The 19,871-nt window shown below is 45.2% G+C and overlaps 1 protein-coding gene across 1 annotated transcript in view; it reads right to left on the reverse strand.

The window, feature by feature from the left end:
* ALDH5A1 (aldehyde dehydrogenase 5 family member A1) overlaps window positions 1–19,871 on the reverse strand; it is a 105,297-nt gene that overhangs the window by 44,436 nt on the left and 40,990 nt on the right. Inside the window, exon 3 of the mRNA XM_086965139.1 lies at window positions 17,533–17,703. Within this exon, the coding sequence (XP_086821265.1) occupies window positions 17,533–17,703 (171 nt within the window). The remainder of the gene's footprint in view (window positions 1–17,532; window positions 17,704–19,871) is intronic.

Here is a 19,871-nt window from a genome sequence, read left to right on the forward strand (position 1 = left end):
GCAATGAAATGTCTTTAGAATGCATACCTCAGAAGATCGAGTTATTTGGAATTGGTGGCGCTAAAACACAATGCCAGGGAGAAAATCCATGCGTGGTTTCAGCACATGCATGCGGATGCCAGCAGGTCAGGAAGGGCAACAAGATGTGGAGGCTGGTCTACAAGCAGAGAATGGTCGGACGAGGAAGTAGATTTAAACACAAACTGCCTGGAACTTCAGGCAGAATCCTTGGCCGTCAAATACAGTGCAATGGGGAAAGTGAAAGGTTTCCCTTCTCAGAACGGACAATAGCTCAGAGGTACACTATATAAAATCAGCTGGAGGTGAGTTTGCCTCCTTTGCAGAATTGGCCAACGTTTTTTGGCACTTTTGTCTGGACAACCATGTGGCGGTGACGGTAGAATACCTGCATGGATGTCCAAACAGGACAGCGGGTTGGAACGCACATCACTTTCACGATGCAAGCATCTGAAAGCTGCACACGGGAGTGTTTCAGACATTCACCAAGTCTAAAGTCCATCTCACACTGATCAGTGTGTCTCCAGGCTACACCGAGGTATTCCAGTTGGAAGTCAGAGGTAGAGGCAGCAGCAACACTTTTCCCTCCATTCGCTATGATAGCACTAGTGGTGGATCAAGTGGTAAGACCAGGATCGGACTTGATCTTGATAACGCTGATCTGGATGTCACAATGATGGTTCCCAGTTTGGATGGAACTTTCTTGGGATTCAATAATCCCTCTTCCCCACCTTGAAAACATTCTGTTGAACCTGAAAAGAGTGCTAAGGCATATTCCAGGAAGGCTCCTTTCAGCTTATGACATGGAGGATTACACAGAATGTTGGACACGAACATCCTTCTGAACATGCTCAAGAGCTCATCAAGAAGCCTGGTCAGATAGAACAGTCAAGCAATACATGTTACCTTAGGGAAGATAACCATGTAGGTGCAAGAATGAGGTGTGGATTCTAATTTGTGGGATATTAACCAAGTACTGAACTACTTTCTATCGTGTTAAAATAACAAATATCAGTCTAGAAAGGAGTTATCAGGTAAGCTGGCAATTGTGCTGTGTTTAATTTCATGTAAAAGTGAGTCAGACGTTAAAGCCCTAGGCGGGTCAGGGAGAATGTTCCCCCCACACGGAGTTGCTCATTCAATTTCAAGAAGAACAAAACAGAATACCAAAATGATTTTGTACCCGGAATTTAAGGAATTTCCCCAAGTTGTGTGTGTATGCAGTCAAGTTCATGAAGGCTTATAAAACCAGAATTTCAAGAGTTAATCAATTGATCACTGGCATAAAAAAGCATTCAGGCAATATCCTCTCCCACCATAACCAGATGCATTTGATGATTAATGCAGGAAGCTGGAGTACACATGTAGATTTGACGCACACTCAGGAAGAGGTGCTATGGTATCCAAGGCGTTCATCGCTGGGTGGTCATTTAGAGGTTACCATGAAGGCACAAGACTGGCCATTTGATTTGATTTTTAAACAATCCTACTTTCATCCAGTGGAATAAGTGGTTTCAATGACAATTCAGAATCCTTGCCTCTGGTCTGGGCAAAAAATATAAAATTTTCCTAGCAACATAAAAAGCTTTCAATTCTATTAAAGGACACAGAGGCAAAAATGATCCCACCTACAGGTAAATATTATCCCACCTAACGGATACTAAGGAGCATTTCGGTTTGCCGGCTCTCCTCAATGAAGCTTAAAGATTAATTACGCTTGAGGTATTGTGTGACACTATTGTATTTGATTAATTAAAATATTTTAGTTACCTTCGTTACGTAGTATGCAAAAAGAACAATTGATGAAAGAATATCAAACAATGTCATACATTCACCCCAGTACAGAGATCTGGGCCTAAATCAATTGTTTTTTTTCTCACCATGCCATTCCAGTTTGGACCCAGCCATATGCAAATCAGTCTTGACCCTGCTCCCAATGGAACAGTCTAGCCCAAAGAACTGCCAGGCCAGGTCCTCCCTGGACTGGAAACATGCATCCTAGGACCGCTTTCGGGCTTTTGCCCTCATCAGCCAGGATAGCTTGTCTCCAGTGGTATGGAGAGCACAGGACCCACGTCTGGGCATACCCATCCCACTTGGGTGACAAATGCAAAAGGAACAATTGATGGACAGAATGCAGAACAATGTTATGTAATGGTTCTTTCCTGTAAGGTAAATTGATATTGTGGTGTTGAATTTAGGAAGTGTAGCAACATTGAATGTTTGTCTTAGGAGCAGATCAGAAACAAGAATACGTTAGAAGAGAATAGTAAAGCTGAGCTTGCAGGAAGACTACATGCGTAGATAAGAAATGCTATTGGCTGGTATGGGCTACACGTTTTACCCATTCATACCAGGAAAGGTGGCGTGTCGCTTAGATGAAAGTCGCTGTGCTGATTTATAGTAAATGAAGTGAAGAAAGAGAAAGCAGAATTCTCGCCTCTGATATTAAAAACTGAAAACCTTCCTTTACATTAGCTATTAAATTTTATATTCACCAAATAAACAATAAAACATGTTCTGCTTATGCAAATTTACACCAATCAGGCCTGTCTGTGTGCACTACTTGTAACATCCTTATAGGGAAATGAAGAAACCCCTACTTTGCTCAAATTGTTTTTCAGAATGCCCCAAAGAGTTGAGTCTTCCTGTTGAATCCTTAAATTGAGTACTCCAAAAAAGCACATGAACATGTTTTAATAAGAGTTACGCAAGTCCCATTTTACATTTGCAGAAAGCAAAAACCAAAAACTGTTACCTGAATCTTTTGAAAATCTGATCAAATGGATAAAATGGCATTCATGAAAGGGTTGGAGTGAGAGATTTTCCAAATCTACACCAAAAGCATTAGCTAATTTCCTGTAAAGACACTGTTTAACCCCTCCCCTGCTGATGACAGAACCGCTCCGTCATCTGCTGCGGTGGCGCTGTGCTGATGACGGAGCGGTTCCATCATGGCCCGCCCGACGCTCCTGAGCGGCGTGAATTCCGCGCCTGCGCTGAGCGTTCTATAGAGCGGGCGGGGCCATGACGGAACCGCTCCGTCATAAGCACAGCGCAACCGACGCTGACGAGGGAGCGGTTCTGTCACCAGCATGCGCCTGCCGCATTTCCACCCCGACCCTTAGCACTGCGGCGGAATAGCCCCCGCAGTGAAGGGGTTAAACAATTACCATTTTTTAAGATTCAAACCTATGGCGGGTCAGACGGGAAAACCGGCTTCACTTTGTATGACAATCAATAATGGCTTGCTGCATCAGTTGAGTTTAAGGAAAGAGAATGGTGCACCATTAACAACAACTGACGGGGATATTGCCTTTTGTACACATACACATTACACAGGATTTTGAACTCCGATTTATGTTCTTGAACAAGAATGAAGAATGAAGAAAAATGATCAATAAATAAACAAATGTTAAAGCAGCTTCTGATTATCAAAAAGAAGAAAAGTGAGGCTTGGCACTGAGGAACAGTTAAAGTTTAATTGAATAGCAGCCACATCTCTTACAGTTGCATGCTGGAATTCAAATTGCCTTAGGAACATGGCATGCTTTATAATGTAATGATGGTGCAGCAAAGAGAAGGGCATACCTCTTAGGGCAGCAAATACTGGTATAGTGGTCCATAAATTGCATGTTTTGGATGTATGATCCCACCCTGATAGAAGGGGCACAAATACAAACTGGAGGTCACATTCTGAGGTGGGCAGGGTGTGCTGTGTAGGTTATCTAGGGTGATGATTACTACTAGGCATTGTTTGGACCTCATCTGATAAAGGCAACTAACCAGCAGTTCTGTTACGGTGTCATTGGCCAAATGCAGGCACTCTGCTGTGCATTTGCTCGTGTTTATGAGTGTGTGCATCAGACTGGTTTCTTTAGGTATTACAACTCCCTGTGGTTTGTGACCAATTGTTGCACAGCCATTCCTATAGAGGGCGCATGTGCAGATGTGCATTGGTATTGAGGGAAATGCATGATTCTATCATGCCCATCAGCTTCATAACTGTCCTCACGGTAAGAGACTGTCCCTTCTGGTAGACGAGTGTTTGCAGTTTGATGGCTTGTATCCTCCTTTGAGTCGGGTATGCCTGTACCATCTTTGAGTTTAATATTGCTCATAGGAAGGTCATTTTTTGTTTCAGTCTTGATGAGGATTTTTGGTGGTTTATGGTAAATCCCAATCCTTGCAGTATTGTTATCACCTGATGAATGTGTGTGCAACTTCTTTGCCTTGAACTTGCCTTCACCAGCCAGTCAAGATAAAGATAGACATGAATTCCCCTACTTCTTAAGGACGCTACTACTGCCGCTATGCACTTTGTGAAAACTCTTGGCGCTTATTTTATTTCAAAGGGCAAGACCGTGGAGTGGTAGTGATCATCCTCGTGGATGAGCCAGAGGTGTCTTTTGTGTGCTTGTTCATGGGAGATGGGCACCCTTCAGGTCTATTGTTGCCATGAAGTTCCCTTTTTGTAGTTGTGGAATTAAGTCTTGTAGTGTCAACGTCTTGAAATGATGCATGCGAGTGAATTTCTTTATAAATCATCGGAGTGCTAAGAAAGGTCATAGTATGAGATCTTGTTTTGGCACCAAGAAATATGGTGAGTAGTTTACCTTGTGTTCCCTTGATGGTACTTTCTCCGTTACTTGTTTCTCTAGGAGTTCCATTATTGTCTCTTGTTAGAAATGGGGGTCTCTAGTTGGCAGAGGTAGGTACCTTTGTCCAAATAGCGACCCTTGCTTCTCGTCAGGTTAAGGGGGATACACTCCTTAAATAAATCCTGCTCACCCCTCTTGGTAGGTTGGCACGAGCAGACAGGCTTCTCAGAGGCAGTGTCTAAAGCATTTGTCAGCACATACAGTAATACAGTGAAAACACTACAAATGGACACTACACCAGTTTAGAAAAATAGGTCCTCTTTATCTAAACCAAAAACAAGACCAAACAACAAAAATCCACAATACAGTATCAAAAATATCCTCAAAAATAAGTTATTCACTTAAATAAAGTCTCTAGCAATAAATACCTCCACCTGGAGTTATTATGACATAGTTACAGATGAAAATCCCAAAGTATGGCGCCAACCGCGAGGCATTGGGCCCGGAGTCAAGCAGACCCATAAAGACCAGTACATGGATAAAATGAAAGCAGAGACGGTGCAAGGCGTCAGGGAGGCGATGCTTTGTTAGTGCCTGCGGCGTCGGCTCCTTACGACCCCAGGGGAGGTGATGCCTTGGTTCCTTACTGCAGTACAGGGGAGGTGAGACATTGGTTCCTTACTGTGTAGGGGAGGGGACGTCACGAATGGTGGCGAGGCAGGGGTTCCTTACGATGGTGCGATTTCGATGGATTCGGGAGTCACCCGCGTCGAGGATCGGATCTGCCTTCATGAAGCACCGGCGTCGAAGTCGGGGCTGCAGTGAGAGTCAGGACGGCGAGTCATCGACAGCACGAGCAGTGTTCTTGGCTCCAGTGCAAGCAGCTGCCTCCAGGACGGCTTCGGAGGCGTTGCGGCACAGCGTCAGCAGGCGTTGGGCCTTTAGTACAAATCGGGGTGGTGCGTCATGTTCTTCATGAGCAGTACCCACGACTTTGGTGCGGGTTACGGCGTCGGTGTTGCAATTTCCTTCTGTAGCAGCTGAAACAGCAGTTCCATATGCAGAGAGAGAGAAGGGATGACGTCTTTGTGTCCCCGAGACTTCAGAACAGGAGGCAAGCTCAGTTTCAAGCCCTTGGAGATCTTTTCTTCAAGCAGGTGACAATGCAAACAGCAATTTCCTTTTTCTCCTTCCCTTTGCAGCAAGCAGCCACTACAGGCCAACTCTAGACAGCAAACAGCACAGGGGCAGTATTCCTCCTCAGCTTTATCCGGTTCTTCTGCTTGGTAAAGGTTCCTCTTGATTTCCTAGAAGTGATCTAAAAGTCTGGAGTCTGGGTCCCTCTTTTTATACACCAAAATCCTTTGTTCTCTGAAGGCAGGGAGTGTCTGTGCCCAGCCTAAATCAGTTCTGGCCTCACTAGTGCAACTTCCTGGCAGGAAGTGGAGACCGCATTGTTGAGCAGACCACGCCAATTCAAGAGAAAAGGAAATCTCCTCCCCCCTACTCTAAATGCAGCCCAGGTCTATTCAGCCCAGCTCAGACTCATCAGACTTCTGGAGCCACTGCCCCACTCCAGCCCATGTGATCCCAAAGTCATACATGCAATACACAACCCTAGCAGAGGCACACTGGATGGCGAGGCAAGAAAATACCTTCTTTCTAAAAGTGGCATTTTCAAACACAAAATGTGAAAATCACCATCACTAAAAGATGTATTTTAACATTGAGTTCAGGCACACAACACTTTATTTTCCTATCTTGTTGTCCAGGGTCAGTTATGTTCATAAGATGTTATAAGCAAACTTCCCATTCTGGCCTATGGGAACAGATAGCCTTGAAATAGTGAAAAACGAAATTGCAGTATTTCACGATCAGGACATGCCACACACATCAGTGCATGTCCTACCTGTCAAATACAATGCACCCTGCCCACAGGGGTACCTCGGGCCTACCTTAGGGGTGACTAATATGTAGAAAAAGGAAGGTTTAGGGACTGGTAAGTGTGTGCACCTGCCAAATCGACATGGCAGTCCCATACTGTCAACAGGCCCTGCAAAGGCAGAACGGAGCCACATTTTACAAGTTGGTTCTGTGGGTGGGACAATCAGTGCTGCAAGCCCACCAGCAGCATTTGATTTACAGGCCCTGGGCACACATAGTGCACTGTACTAGGGCCTGACAAGTAAATCAAATAAGCTAATCATGGAATCACTAATCCATAACGCGAACTTACAAAGGGAGCACTTGCACTTTGGCACTGAACAGCAGTGGCAAAGTGCCCAAAGCATATAGACCAACAGAATGGAGTCCAATACACACCAAAACACAGGAGGTAAATGCAAAAAAAAAAAATGGAAGCGAGACCCATGCCAATGGTGCCAGGTCTAACACATTCCTTAAATGTAAGAGTTCTGTTCTTTGGAAATTTTTCTTCCTTGGTGGACGTTTGCTAGTTCTATATAATAGCCGTGGCATACCACATTTAAAATGCAACGTGCTATTCTGCCTCCTACTGGTGTTGTGTGGGGGTCCTCTTGTGGGGAAGTCACTGAGTTTGCTCATCCCCATCTTTAGGGTTTTCCTCTAGCTCTTCCTCTGCCACGAAAGGACAGCCTTGGTTGCATCTGCCAGGATTGGTATGCAGATTGGTGTCCATTACTCTGTGGTTGATGCAGTGATTGCTATGGTTGTCCTGTTAAGAAGACCTCCCTTCCTGTGGGTCTTCGGAGGTTAAATCCTCCTCTTTTGAAGATGCCCCTTTGTTGCAGAGGCCCAGGGCTTCTCTATTGAAAGGTTTATTGATTATGGAAATTTGTACTTCATGTTTGAAGCCTGAAATTCTGTGCCAAATGTGCCTGCTTAGTGTTGTACCTGTGCACATTTGTCTGCTGGCTGCTTCGGCTGCATCTAGATCTGTTTTGAAAAAAGGTGTTCATGTTTTTCCCTTCTGTATGATGAATTATGCTCTCTTATCTTATGGGAGCTTGCTCACTAGTTCCTCAATGTAGTCTCATTGTTGGTGGCCATACCTATTATGTAGGGCATTAGAGTTTGCAATGCGCCATTGCGTTACTGCCTATTTCTCCATCTTCCTCCCCACCATGTCCATTCTCTAACTTTCTCTCTGTAGGTTGGCCAGAGGAGGAATAAGCTTTGGTTCTCCTTGCTGTGGTAACAATGATGGAGTCAGCCACTGTGTTCCCTTGAATGTATTTAGGGTCCCTTGCAGATGGTTTGTATTTTTATTGATACCTTGGAGTAGAGAAGTGTGACTCAATGGTTAGAGCGGCAGACCCTGATGCAGTAGTCTGGCCGGGACCAGGGTTCAATTCCCCCCTCGGCGGGTCTCGGGCTCAACTTCCTCAGACCTGATCATTCTCGCCTCAGTGCCTATTCTTATCATGAGCCCCACTCTGCACCTCTGGGCATTAGCTTGCTTAATCTCTACAACCTTTTCTGAATCGTCTTTGGCCACTATAGGTGTGGCAGGGTATACTCAGACATGAGTCCCTTTCTCACTGCACCATCAGGATTCAAGCAAGCCGGGCCGAAGACGGCTGAAATGCCAGAAACCGGTCCCCGGTAGCTTGTCTCCTTTCTGGTGAAGAATTGGCTTGGTAGTTTAGTCTGCCCTGTTCCCATGATGCACTGGGCCAGGGACAGACTGATTTGCATATAGCCAGGTTCTGAGCTGGGATGGTGCAGTGAGATAAATAACGGTGATGGATCAAGCCCTGATCTTTGGACTGGGTAAGAGTGGTCTGCTTAATTCAGACACTCTGTTCATCACCACCCCCTTTTCTGAATAATCTCTACAACGGCCCCAACAACGCTGAGGATGCCCAACTTCACCTTGGGGGTTCCCAGGAGTGGGCTCCTCACAGGGAAAGGCCAGGAAGGGTTCCTCTGTGGTATTCGTACAAGCGCCGAGATGCCTCCGAGTAGTCGTGCGCTATATAAGTGCTTAATTATCCTTACTCCTTTTACTGAGTCAAGTTCCTGGAGAGCCTCCTTGTCCTGGTCCAGAATGCTTTGCAGCTTTGGAAGGTATTGTGTAGCTACTGTGGATGGTGCGAATGTCTCTAGGAGGAAACAAGGGGACCCATAAGGCACCAGCTGCTCCCTTGATGAGGCTGTTGTAAAAGGCTATGTAATCTGGTAGCGAAGCCTTCGCTGGATAGCTACAGACCTCTTCTTCGGGCCTTTGTGTCATGGTCATTCCATTCTTCCTTGAATGTTCCTGTCGCTCCCTCCTCTTCTGAGACTTCGAGTTCCTCTTCAACGTCCACTTCGTGAGATTCGGGGATTGCCGGAGCTGCTAGGGTATCCTATTTTTCCTCAGGCTTTGTGGTAGGGAAGGGCTTAGCGGGAAGCCTGAACTCTTAGCACCTCAAACTCACTCTTTCATTGAAAGAGTGCCGCCATTTCTGCCTCCAGGCATCTTTTCTTTTCCACCTCAAGGCCCCTTTTGGCAATTGAAGTTGGGGAGATCCTCTTCTTGGGTATGGTGGAGTCTGCATCAGAAGGTACGGTCATGTCCTACGTGGGCTTCTGTCTGGCCCCTGTCTTAGTCAGTTTCGATGTATTTCCCATTTATCTATCCCTGGAATGGAATCCATGGGGTTCTTTTGGATGCGGCTTACCCTCTTTGATGCCTGGGCTGCCTTTTGGACCTTGTTTTCGAGGCCCTTGGTATCTGACAGGTGAGGGGTTTTTGTAACCTTTTCCGTTCTGTTCTCGACTACCTTGGCCATCATTTTTGCAGTACACCTCCTCTTGGTCACCCTCCCCTTCGAGGAGCTAGCAGTCTGACCCTGCGTGTGTCGATTCTGCGGTCACCCCCTGTTCGTCTTCGTCACTTGAGAGGTCTAAGTTTCTCAGCAATACCTGTTGTTTCGGACCAAATAGAATGGCTGTGTGATGGTCTTCCCTCAGTTTTGGCTGTGCCTGGAGTATATGACATGAATACAGCGTGCAGGCCTTCCAGCCCTTATCCTTGTGATTCCTCAGCAGGCATAGGTTACAGATGTCATAAATCGAGTTGCGCAAATTTGTGTTGGCAATTCTGGTCAAATTAGAAAGGGGTATTTTCCATGGCCCCTACTTTGCCTCATTTCGGGCCATCCGCGACATCGTTGCTCAGTCGAGACCCCCTACTGGGCAAGGTGTCCTGAGGGCTCTCTCGCTCTCTTCTCAATTAATGGTTTTTCCACTTAAATTCCTAGATTTATTCAAGGATTTTGTCCAAAACTTCAGAGAATCTCCTCTTGCTTCCAGACCAAATGGTGGAAAAAAGAAACTTAAGATGGCTACCATGCACAGGAACTTCCGGGGCAAAGTCTGACATCACACAAGGGATGGACCGAGCACCAAATGATGGCCGGCAATGCCCAAAAAAAAAAAACTCCCCCCCAAAAAAAAACCACAAGGAGCATTCCACACTCAACCACTAGATGATTATGTAGAGCGTGTGAATCCAGAAGAATTCATGCTGCAAAAGGGCACTTTTTTGGTATTAGTGAGACAGAGTTAGTGCTTTTGTACACTAAATCCCTAATAACTCAGATTTTTTTCAGTTCAGCTCTTCAGATTTAATTGCTCTGAGCCATCTTCTGGTTTGAAGCAGTGTGAAGCTCGGAATTCATTAACTGTCGGATTGGAGTTATTTTTCTCCTGTAGGACAGGTGATTATGGCAGAGGTGCAAATGCCGCATGCTCAACAGTCCAAATCGTGTTCAGAGACGGGGGTTTAGTCACACAAAGATTTCACAGTAAGTCACTTTTAAAGTATATTCTTAGATTTAAATAAGTCTTCCCATTGATATGTTTGTGGGAGATGCTGAAAGCTTTTAAGGCGACCTGGTTGTGACCTTAGGCATCTTAACCCCTTCGATGCGGCGGCTATTCCGCCGCAGCGCTAAGGGGGAGGCGGGGCCGCGTGGCAGTCCCGTGCTCGTGATGGAACCGCTCGTTCACGGCCCGCGGGTGAACTGTGCTTGTGACGGAACGGTTCCGTCACGACCCCGCCCGCTCTTCAGAACGTCAGCGCAGGCGCAGCGAGCGGGCCGTGATGGAACCGTTCAGTCACCAGCACAGCCCACCCGAGGCTCGTGACGGAACGGTTCCGTCACAAGCATGGGAGGGGTTAAATTGCAAATCTTACCCGAGTGAGAGGACTTACAATCAGTGTGCCGAAAGAGAATACCATGGCACTGAAAGGGAAAGTGTAGAGGAACATGCAAAAGCAAGAGTGAGATGTGCAGAAAATGAATACAATTATGTTTCTTCTAAGCTTTGGATGTTGCTGCTGGAAATTACTGACTAATCCAAGAAGAAGGGCAATCAAGTTACAGAAGGAGGTTGGTAATGCTTTTTATAAAACATACATTTAACCCCTTAATGGCTGCCGTCGGCCAACGGTTGTCCCGAGCACTACCTTGCCGGTGCTGCGCACGACCGTTGGCCGACGGGCCAGCAATTGTTCTTCGAACGTTCAGCACTGGGCGCTGAACGTTCGACGCTCCTATGAGGTTAACAGCAGATCAGGACCGATTGTTTACAATTTCTAGTATAACCTTTATCCTAGGCACAATGCGATAAACATTTTTATTTTTTTTTTTAATTACCAGACTGAGTGTTTGCTTATATAACACAGCAGGCTGGGAAAGTATTAATCCGCAGGAGTAATGGTTTGAATCTTTGTCTAGGTTTAAGATAATTTGTATTCAGGAGACATGGAGCCCCAAACCCACTGAACTACCTGGTTTTGAAAGTTTTAATAGCCAGGAATCATATCAAACAAAGGTAGACCAGCAGGAGTCGTAGTTACATTTGTCTCAATAAAATCAATTGTAGTTGAAGTGGTTTCTGGAATCCCCAGGATACTGGGGATAAATATAAAGCTATAAAAAGACTAATCCACTTCAAGCTAATTTTAATAAACCTTTAATTGAACTCTTGCTCAAAGATACTGCGAAAGAGACAAGCAACTTGTTCAGTATCTAAACTCACTGCTAGCAAAGGTAAAAAAGCACAGCCCTCCTAACAGGACGGATCAACTAAAAACTAGAGGAATTGCCACAAACAACAGATCTGGTTCAAAGAGGAACATGATGCATGGGAAACCCTCGAGCCATCAACAACTAGCCAGCAAAATGATAAACAGGGTAAGATCCTTTTAGCAACCTTTCACAAAATTAGACTATGAGCCTTAAATGGTAGGTTTCCCTCGGATGACCCAATAAAGCACACTCATTCTTCAAAATCACGACTGGCTGTTTTAGATTACAGGTTTGTATCAACAGAATTATTCAGTCAATTCCTCAAATTCAAAATCTCTTAATGAGCAGAAAGAACATCTTCCATAGAAATCAAATTTGAGCATCACTGAGATCTTGGTTCGCAAAACAGTTTCAATAGGATACCCAGCAGGTACTTAAAACGAAGATATATCAAGGGGAAGGCCATCAGTTCTAATAAATAGGAATTTTAGTAAAAAAAAAAAAAATTAAAACAACACTACATCAACTCTACCCATGAATACGCAGGAACATACAACTGGGAGACAATCTCTTTTTTTTTTCACAGAAGTGGAGATTTATTGCCAAGGTAATCTTAGATGGTTTGCATAATTAGCCTGGCAAGTATGCAATTTCCATCTCGGAGAACAAAAAAGCCAAATAAATAGAGCCATATGAAATATTAAACTCTTTAATTAAGGGAAACTAGTAAAGCAGGTCAGACTGCCCAATAAGGAATACAAGTGTAGGACGTGAAACACGGAGCCAGTTTAAGGAAAAACTGAGGAGATACTTGCATGCAACCAGAGGCTGTTTTGGAACAGCACTAATCAAATTCATAGCGGAAAGGCTTGTACGGTCAAAAACAACATCAGCAAGTCAGACTAGATTTTGTATGTTAAAAACTAATATTATTCAGACAACTATGCTAATAAATTACCAATGCGAACAGGAATAACTTGCCCTCCAGCACAATTTACCAATCATTTGGATTGGCTAGATCACGAGAAAAGGAAAAGGACTATAAGGTTAAGCGCAAAAGATTCTGCCCGACCCCAATGGTATCCCCACAACAGTTTTAACAACCCAGAATATAGGACACCCACACTGTGCACTGATTTTGCAGTCAGTTATACAAATTGAGAATCTAAGAATGGATCTAAGTAAAACTGGGAACATTTTTGAAGATAGCGTTGCTGTTTAAAGAACTGATCATCCTTGCATCCTGATTGTTTAGTTTAAATGTTTGACTGTTAGACCCGACATCCTTGACATGGTATTACCTAAAACGGTTTGCCTTCACCCCCTTCCCTTGTTGCTCATTTTTGTTTATATTAGGCTAAAATGTTTGTGATATCTTGTGATAACATGGTAAAATTGGCCTACACCATATTAGCACATTTAATGTACTTGTAACTGCCTACTAAATGTTACAACATGTACACAGGAGATCTAACTTAAATGCTACTAGTGGGCATCAGTAGTATTTGTGCCAACCACCCTGTATAAATCAAGTCTCAGGCTTGCCACTGCAGTCTTTAGTGCAGTTTAACACTGCCATGTCGACCTGGCAAAATAAAACTTGTCAGGCATACACCTTTTTTGATATATGTAAGTCACCCATAATTTAGGCCATGAAGGCTCATGGGGCAGGGTGCAGTCTTTAACAAGCATTTACAATGCAATGGTTTTGCCTTTGTTAAAGTTAGAGCTATTGGCATTGCTGTTGACATTTTTATTTTTGTTTTTTTAACATAAATAAATGTCATTGTCATTTACAATGCCACTAGCTTTATCTCTCGCAAATGACACACACAAACACCCACAGAGAGCCCCCCCAAACACACACAGAGCCCCCCCCCCACACACACAGCCACACAGAGCCCCACAGCCACACAAAGCCCCCCCCACACACAGCCACACAAAGCCCCCCACACACACCCACACAGACCCCTCCACATACACCCACACTGAGCCCCCCCACAAACCTTCTGGCCCATTATCTTTTCTCCTCATTAAATAACTGCCACACCCCTTTCTTTGTTCTGAAAATGTGCCTACATGTAAGAGTGCAAGAGGCTAAAATGTGAATGCACTTGTGTTTAAGAGACCCATGGAACTTCAGTTCTAATTGATATCCTGATGCCAGTCAAAACCTAAAAATGTCTTTGGTGGAGAACTGCCCCCCCAGTGGCCAGGCTCGCTAGCTGCAGTACGAGCGCTGGTCTGAGACAGACAACATTTGCCAGGCTTCCTTTCGGTTCCCAGTCCAGCCCAGCTGGTGGAATGGGTTGCCTCGGAACCCCTGAGAAATGCTGTTTGTGAGCGGGTCGTTACCAGTCGCACGAGTGATCAGCGGCAGATCTGGAGGGGAAGGGGTGGGGGGCGCCGTCGGCTTTACCCCTCCCCGTTCGCTAGGACGCAGTGACGCGCGTGGGACTGACGAGCGATTCGCTGCAGCAACCTGCTGAGCCTAGGACAGTAGCGCAGAGTCTCACCTTCTTCGAGACCCCCCACCCCACCGCCTGGACCCCTTTTCCAGACCCTACCACTACCGACTTCCCATTTAAGACGTTCTCCCGCCCAAGGACCCCCCCCCTTCTCGTCGTCAAAGCCCTCCCACACTCCACACCTAATCCAGGCAGACTCCTGCCCTCCTAGATTTCCCCACCTCTAAAACTGCCTCCCAGATTGACTCTCCGACGCCCTTCGCGAAACAACCTGGAAAAGAAAACCTCTGAGCTCTGCTTCCAGGCTGGGGCCCTCCCCGGAACCACCATAGCGGGTACTAAGGTGAGTAAGCAGGAGCCCGGACTGTCAGTCCCGCATGTCCCGAAATGCTGTCCTTCCTAGCCTTACATTCATGTGCATAGGACTGGTGGAGTTGCAATGGAAAACTCGGTATCTCTTTTAAATACTAAGGCGGGGAAATGAGGGTTGGACGGCGGGTGCGCCAGCTGCGCGTCACCTGACATGTTTGCAGCTGTAGGTACGTTCCCGTTCGGCCGTTGGTATTTATACACGTTCAGAGCACGCGTGTTTCTGTTTTGATTGTGCTGACTGTCCTCGTGGGCAGATGGATATTCTGTGTGAGCGTTTTCTGCTCATCGGACGATATTTCGTATGTGAATTTAAAACGTAGTTTCCCTTCTCCAACTCTACCAAGTTTAAGTCACCTTGGTGTCTTGGTGCCGGCGGGGAAAGGAGCAGGGGGCGGGAAGGGGTAGAATCGGCTGCGTGGAGGAGGGGGCGGCGGCGGAATTCGGAGGAGGGGAGTGAGTGGGTGTGAAGAGGAGTGGAGGGATAATTATTCTCGTCCGAGCCTGAGGGAAGAAACCGAGAAGGTCAGGAAGGCGGGTGCCAGCTCAATGCCGGAACAGATTCAGGGGCGTTCCTCAGGGCTTTTGGCTGACGTAGCGTGACGTCGCCAAAAGCCAAAAATTCTCGGGAACGCCCCCGAATCTGGTCCGGCATTGACGGACAGGCCCGTCTTCCAATGGCTAGCCTCTATTTATGGAGCTAGCCAATGAAAGACGGGGGCCGTTCCATTCTCCCGTACTATTCTCATTAGGTTTTCGCCTGACTAAAAAGTAGGACATGTGGTTTTCACTTTTACATGGCTTGGTAATGAAAAACTCCTAAAGTCATTTCTCACTGTTGTAAGACTATCTCTCCCATAGACTAACACTGGGTTAAGTTATTACATTCATTAAATGTTAACTTCAGATTGAGAGCAGATAGAGAAATTATGTTTACACTCAAATTAACTGTAATTTAAAATCCTCTTGGGTAGCAAAGTCAGATTTAAAGTTACAATTTTGAAAAGCCACTTCTAGAAAGTTTCTATTTTGTTGCCCAACCCAATTGTTCCTTTCCGTCAGTGTCTGGTGTAACATGACTGAATGGTTCTGCTGTTGTGGGATGTGTATTGCTTACAGTGAGACAAAGGAAACCTAGTGTGAGGGGAGAGGATTTTCCCGAGAGGATGGCTGGGGAGGTGCTATACCCTGCCCTGATTGCACTTCAAATGGCCCTACCTGTAGCACACACAAAAGAACTTGAAATCGTGTCTGTCCTTGGTCACCATAGACAGTGTTGAGTCAGGATCAAGGAAAGGGGTAAGAACTGACAAGAACCAGTTGCGGGGGTAGGTTAGGAGTCAGAGTCGGAGGAGGGATAGGCTTCAAGAAGTGACTCCAAGGGTCAGTTGGCTAACCTGTGTGAGCGAGCTAGCTAGCAAGCTTCCAGAGGCCTTCCAGGAACTCCGCTGATCAGCACCAACTGGACCTGCCTGAGCTCTGCTGCTGGCCATGGCTGGAGTAAGCCTTAATCCCCAAGAAGTGCCCCTCCTTAGGTGGCATCAGTGTGAACTTCTCCTCAAGAAAAGGTGAAGACCTAAAGTTCGGGCTCCTGTGGACCAAAAACTGACCTCTTTGCGTGGAGAATCGACCACCCACGATGATCGACCAATGCAGAGCTCCAGTGCAGTAGACTCTTCACGCTATAGCAACGACCGTTCGAAATGCTCTACTTGCCCCCTGCACTGAAAGAATCCTTAAATGCAAACAAAACTCTTCGTGCCGGTCTTGAGATGGGTTGAAGTCCTCCTGATTTCACTAATCAATCACACTGCAAAGCAAGTTTCAAAAGAAATCTTTCTTAACGTTTTGATCTGCAATTTTAAAATGCACACTTGTTGCTTTTATCAGTGTGGCAAATTAGACTGCGATCATACATGGTCTTCATGAGTGAATGAAGGTATACCTGAAAGAGTATGGGGAGAGCAGTTACTAATACTAAACCGATCAAATGCACACCCTACACAAATGGACTTTACCTTGATCCTAATTGGATCGGTTGAACAGGAACAAGGAAAAACAGAAAACTGGATTCTGTGACATAATCCTTCAAATAAGCCAGGTTACAGTATTTATTGGCTGCAATGCAAAAAAAGCACATGGTGTGCAGTGTAAAATGCATGCTCATTGGCTTGTCAAAAGCAGTGGTTCGAGACTTATTATATCCAGTTTAGTTCTCAGGAAACAAGTTTGTCGTTGGGACTTGCACTTGAGGATGCTTTGAAGTGCCTTACTAAGTAGCGAAACAAAGACGTGAAGTACACCATAGATATTACAAACCTTTGAAAACACTCCTATCTCTTCCCAAACCAAAAGGATGTAGCAGATATTATTCATACTGAATCAATCAGTATTTATCTGAATCACAGAATCTTTATTAAAAAATTCCCGTTTCCAGTCACTCTGAAAACTTGTGAACTCATGAAGATTAGATTTTAGGTCACAGCCCAATTACAAGCATGAAACCAAACAAAAGCAATTTTCAGTCAACACTAGCATAAGCAAAAACAGCAAGCATGATTAACAGAGAAATGCAATTCAAGTCTACATATCAAGCCTTGCCCTGAAGAGTTTCCAAAATCCAGAGCCCTTGGTCAGAGCGCTTTATTCACAAAAAATGGCTGAGCACCTAAAACTGGCAAGAGTTGGTAACAGTAACTTTCATGTACTGTGGCACGATACAAAAATATTTGTAAATATTAAGACGTCTTGCCATCGCATTTCTTTACTAATCTGTGAAGAGGGATTTTTTTATTTTTTACTTTCATGCAGGTGAAACTGTACGAGAATTGTAAAAGCCTTTAGTAGGAAAGAACTGCACAAGCTAATGAAACGTCAGCTCTTTTTTCAAAACCGTACCTTGCAAGACGTCTCGGCTTGCCCAGTGCTCTCCCGAGTTATCAGTTATGAAAAATTCTACAGGACCTCATCAAATAACCTCGATTGAGCAATGTTGGGACAGCCCAAATGAATGGTTCAACAAAGCAAGCGCAACTCTGTTTCCACTTCAATGGTACTCCTTCTGACACTTACTGGAGTGATAATAGTTGCCACACCAAGGGGTTGTTTCAGAACCAGGACACGTCTGTCTTTATTAGGGACGGAAATTATGTCTCCATAGATGCGACGGGCTTCTTCGGAGAACCATTCCAGGAAGGACGCAGAGTACATGATCTCACCCAGGGCTTCTTTCAAAGGCTTCCCCTAGTGTTGAAAAACATAAATGGTATTACTTCGATCACCATATTTGCAATGAAATAGAAGGGATACTACAATTCGTACAAAACTGAACAATCTGTTCTCAAATTACTCAATACACAAACTTATTATCCTCCAAATATTGACCAAAGGTGTTTTTAACATAATTCAACTTTATTGATTTTATGGATCTTAGAAGGAGGAGTACTGAGCGGAAACCCCAACACCCCCACCCCCACCCCCAACCAGCCGACCTTTGGCTTGGACAAAATTCTCCGAAGTAGATGAATTAAGTTACTAACCGATCTTATCAGAACACATACATGTATATGGATCTCCTCTCAATATAGTTTAATGGTGGCAATTGTCCATTTTTCACAACACACACATACTAAAAAGTGTGTCTACATTTAAAAGGAGTCTGCCTTGCCTGTTGGGAGGGGGGTGCTGGAAGTTTACCTGCAAGAGAAGTCTTTCCAATGGAGAAGCATAGTCTTAGCTGCCTGGTGGTTGAACTACTCCGAGAAGCAGAGGGGTCCTAGCAACAGAAGCAAGAACTGCATCATGAGTGAAAAGGGAGAGCGGCGCTGCAAGGCGATAGGTGAGGGCCAGTCTCTTGTTCGTATACACAGTGAACCCCCGCCTAGGCGATTCCATCATCCTCCCCATGGCCTAGGAAGGTTTGGTGGGGGCGCCAGTGTGGACTGCAGGGAGCCCCAATAGCATGGGCCCACTTGTTACCTTCCCTTGTCCTAGAGTTACCCCTAGACATGTTGCACAAAAGAAAAACTAAACTTCTATCTGTGTTTGCTGTTGTGGACATAACAGCTCATGCTCCAGAACTGAAGGTTTTCTGAATGATCACCATTATAACCAGTTAAAATGGCTCTCGCCGAGCACTGGAGGGTCTTTAAACTTGCTACAACCAGTCCTTCAACCATTGCCCTGATAGTAGTGGAAGGTGCAGCAGAGTAGAAAATAATTTGGAGGACCCACTTGTCTGAAGTAATGGCTTGACACCCTGGGAGGAATATCAGATCCTGAGTCTGACAAGGAAGCGGTGTGCCGGCATGGATACACTAGAGTGGTTTGGCGGTTGAACTGCACGTTGTACCAGCTTTCCTGAATGTTGCCTCTGGGAATCATGGCTCTGGCCATGAAAGGGCTGAAAGACCTGCTGGGTTGGAGGAATCTTCTTACAGAATGAAAAACCTTTCGAACACCCACGGAGCGTGAGAAATTGCTGGTGGGAGCAGAAAGGCCGAAGGACCCGGTTGTGTCTCTGCTCCCCTAGTAGCGTTCTAAAGCAGTCTGCTTTCTCGCCAAAAAGGCGAGAGCTGTCAAACAGTATGTCCGTTAAGCATGCCTTGGCATCCCCAGTGAAGCCCGTAGACATCATCCAGGGACACACTTGTTTTCATAGAGCTTTATAAGCAGTTGGTCATGCCCAATCCAGAGCAAACGTCCTGAGTAACGCATCAAGGCAGTCCTGAATAGCAGAGCAATAGACGCCTGAAGGTCGCCCGGAACAGCAGGTAAAACTTGTGCTACGGTGTTGTAAGGATTATGTCACCCAGCACAGAGACCCTTCAGTTTTGAAGACACGTTATTGAATACGTAAAAAGAATTATGAATTGATATTTTACCAAATGCATGTTTATGGCATGTGCTTTTATTATGTACATATATAATAAATATGTGTGATCAGCAGGATCAATCAAAAACACATTCAGTGAAAATTTAGTGACTATTTAGCGAAGGAATTATTCCAGGAATGTCAAATCTATTGACTCTTTTCCCTTCATAATTCTATTATTTAAGTCAATTGCATTTAGTATTCTCTCTCTTAGTTTGTGTGTTCTAACACACATACATGACATGTTCCATTTTAGCTATAGTCTCCATTTTAGTTAACCTGTCCAGCTGGTTTACATCGGTCCCCGAATCTATCCTAGGTAATGGAGATCACCATCGTACAACATGGAGGCTGCCATCTTTGACAACGGCGGCTACCATATTTCCTTCAAATTATGCAGAAACATCTGCCTTTGACCCAGAATCCACATGTGCCCGTCTTTCCATGGACTGTGGAAGTGTCACGTTATTAGATCCAGACATCAACAAAATCCCCAGAGCAACGTCAGTCTGCAACAGGTCATCTACAGGCCTCCGGG

Source organism: Lissotriton vulgaris, chromosome 4_1, assembly GCF_964263255.1.
Source record: "Lissotriton vulgaris chromosome 4_1, aLisVul1.2, whole genome shotgun sequence".
Taxonomy (NCBI): domain Eukaryota; kingdom Metazoa; phylum Chordata; class Amphibia; order Caudata; family Salamandridae; genus Lissotriton; species Lissotriton vulgaris.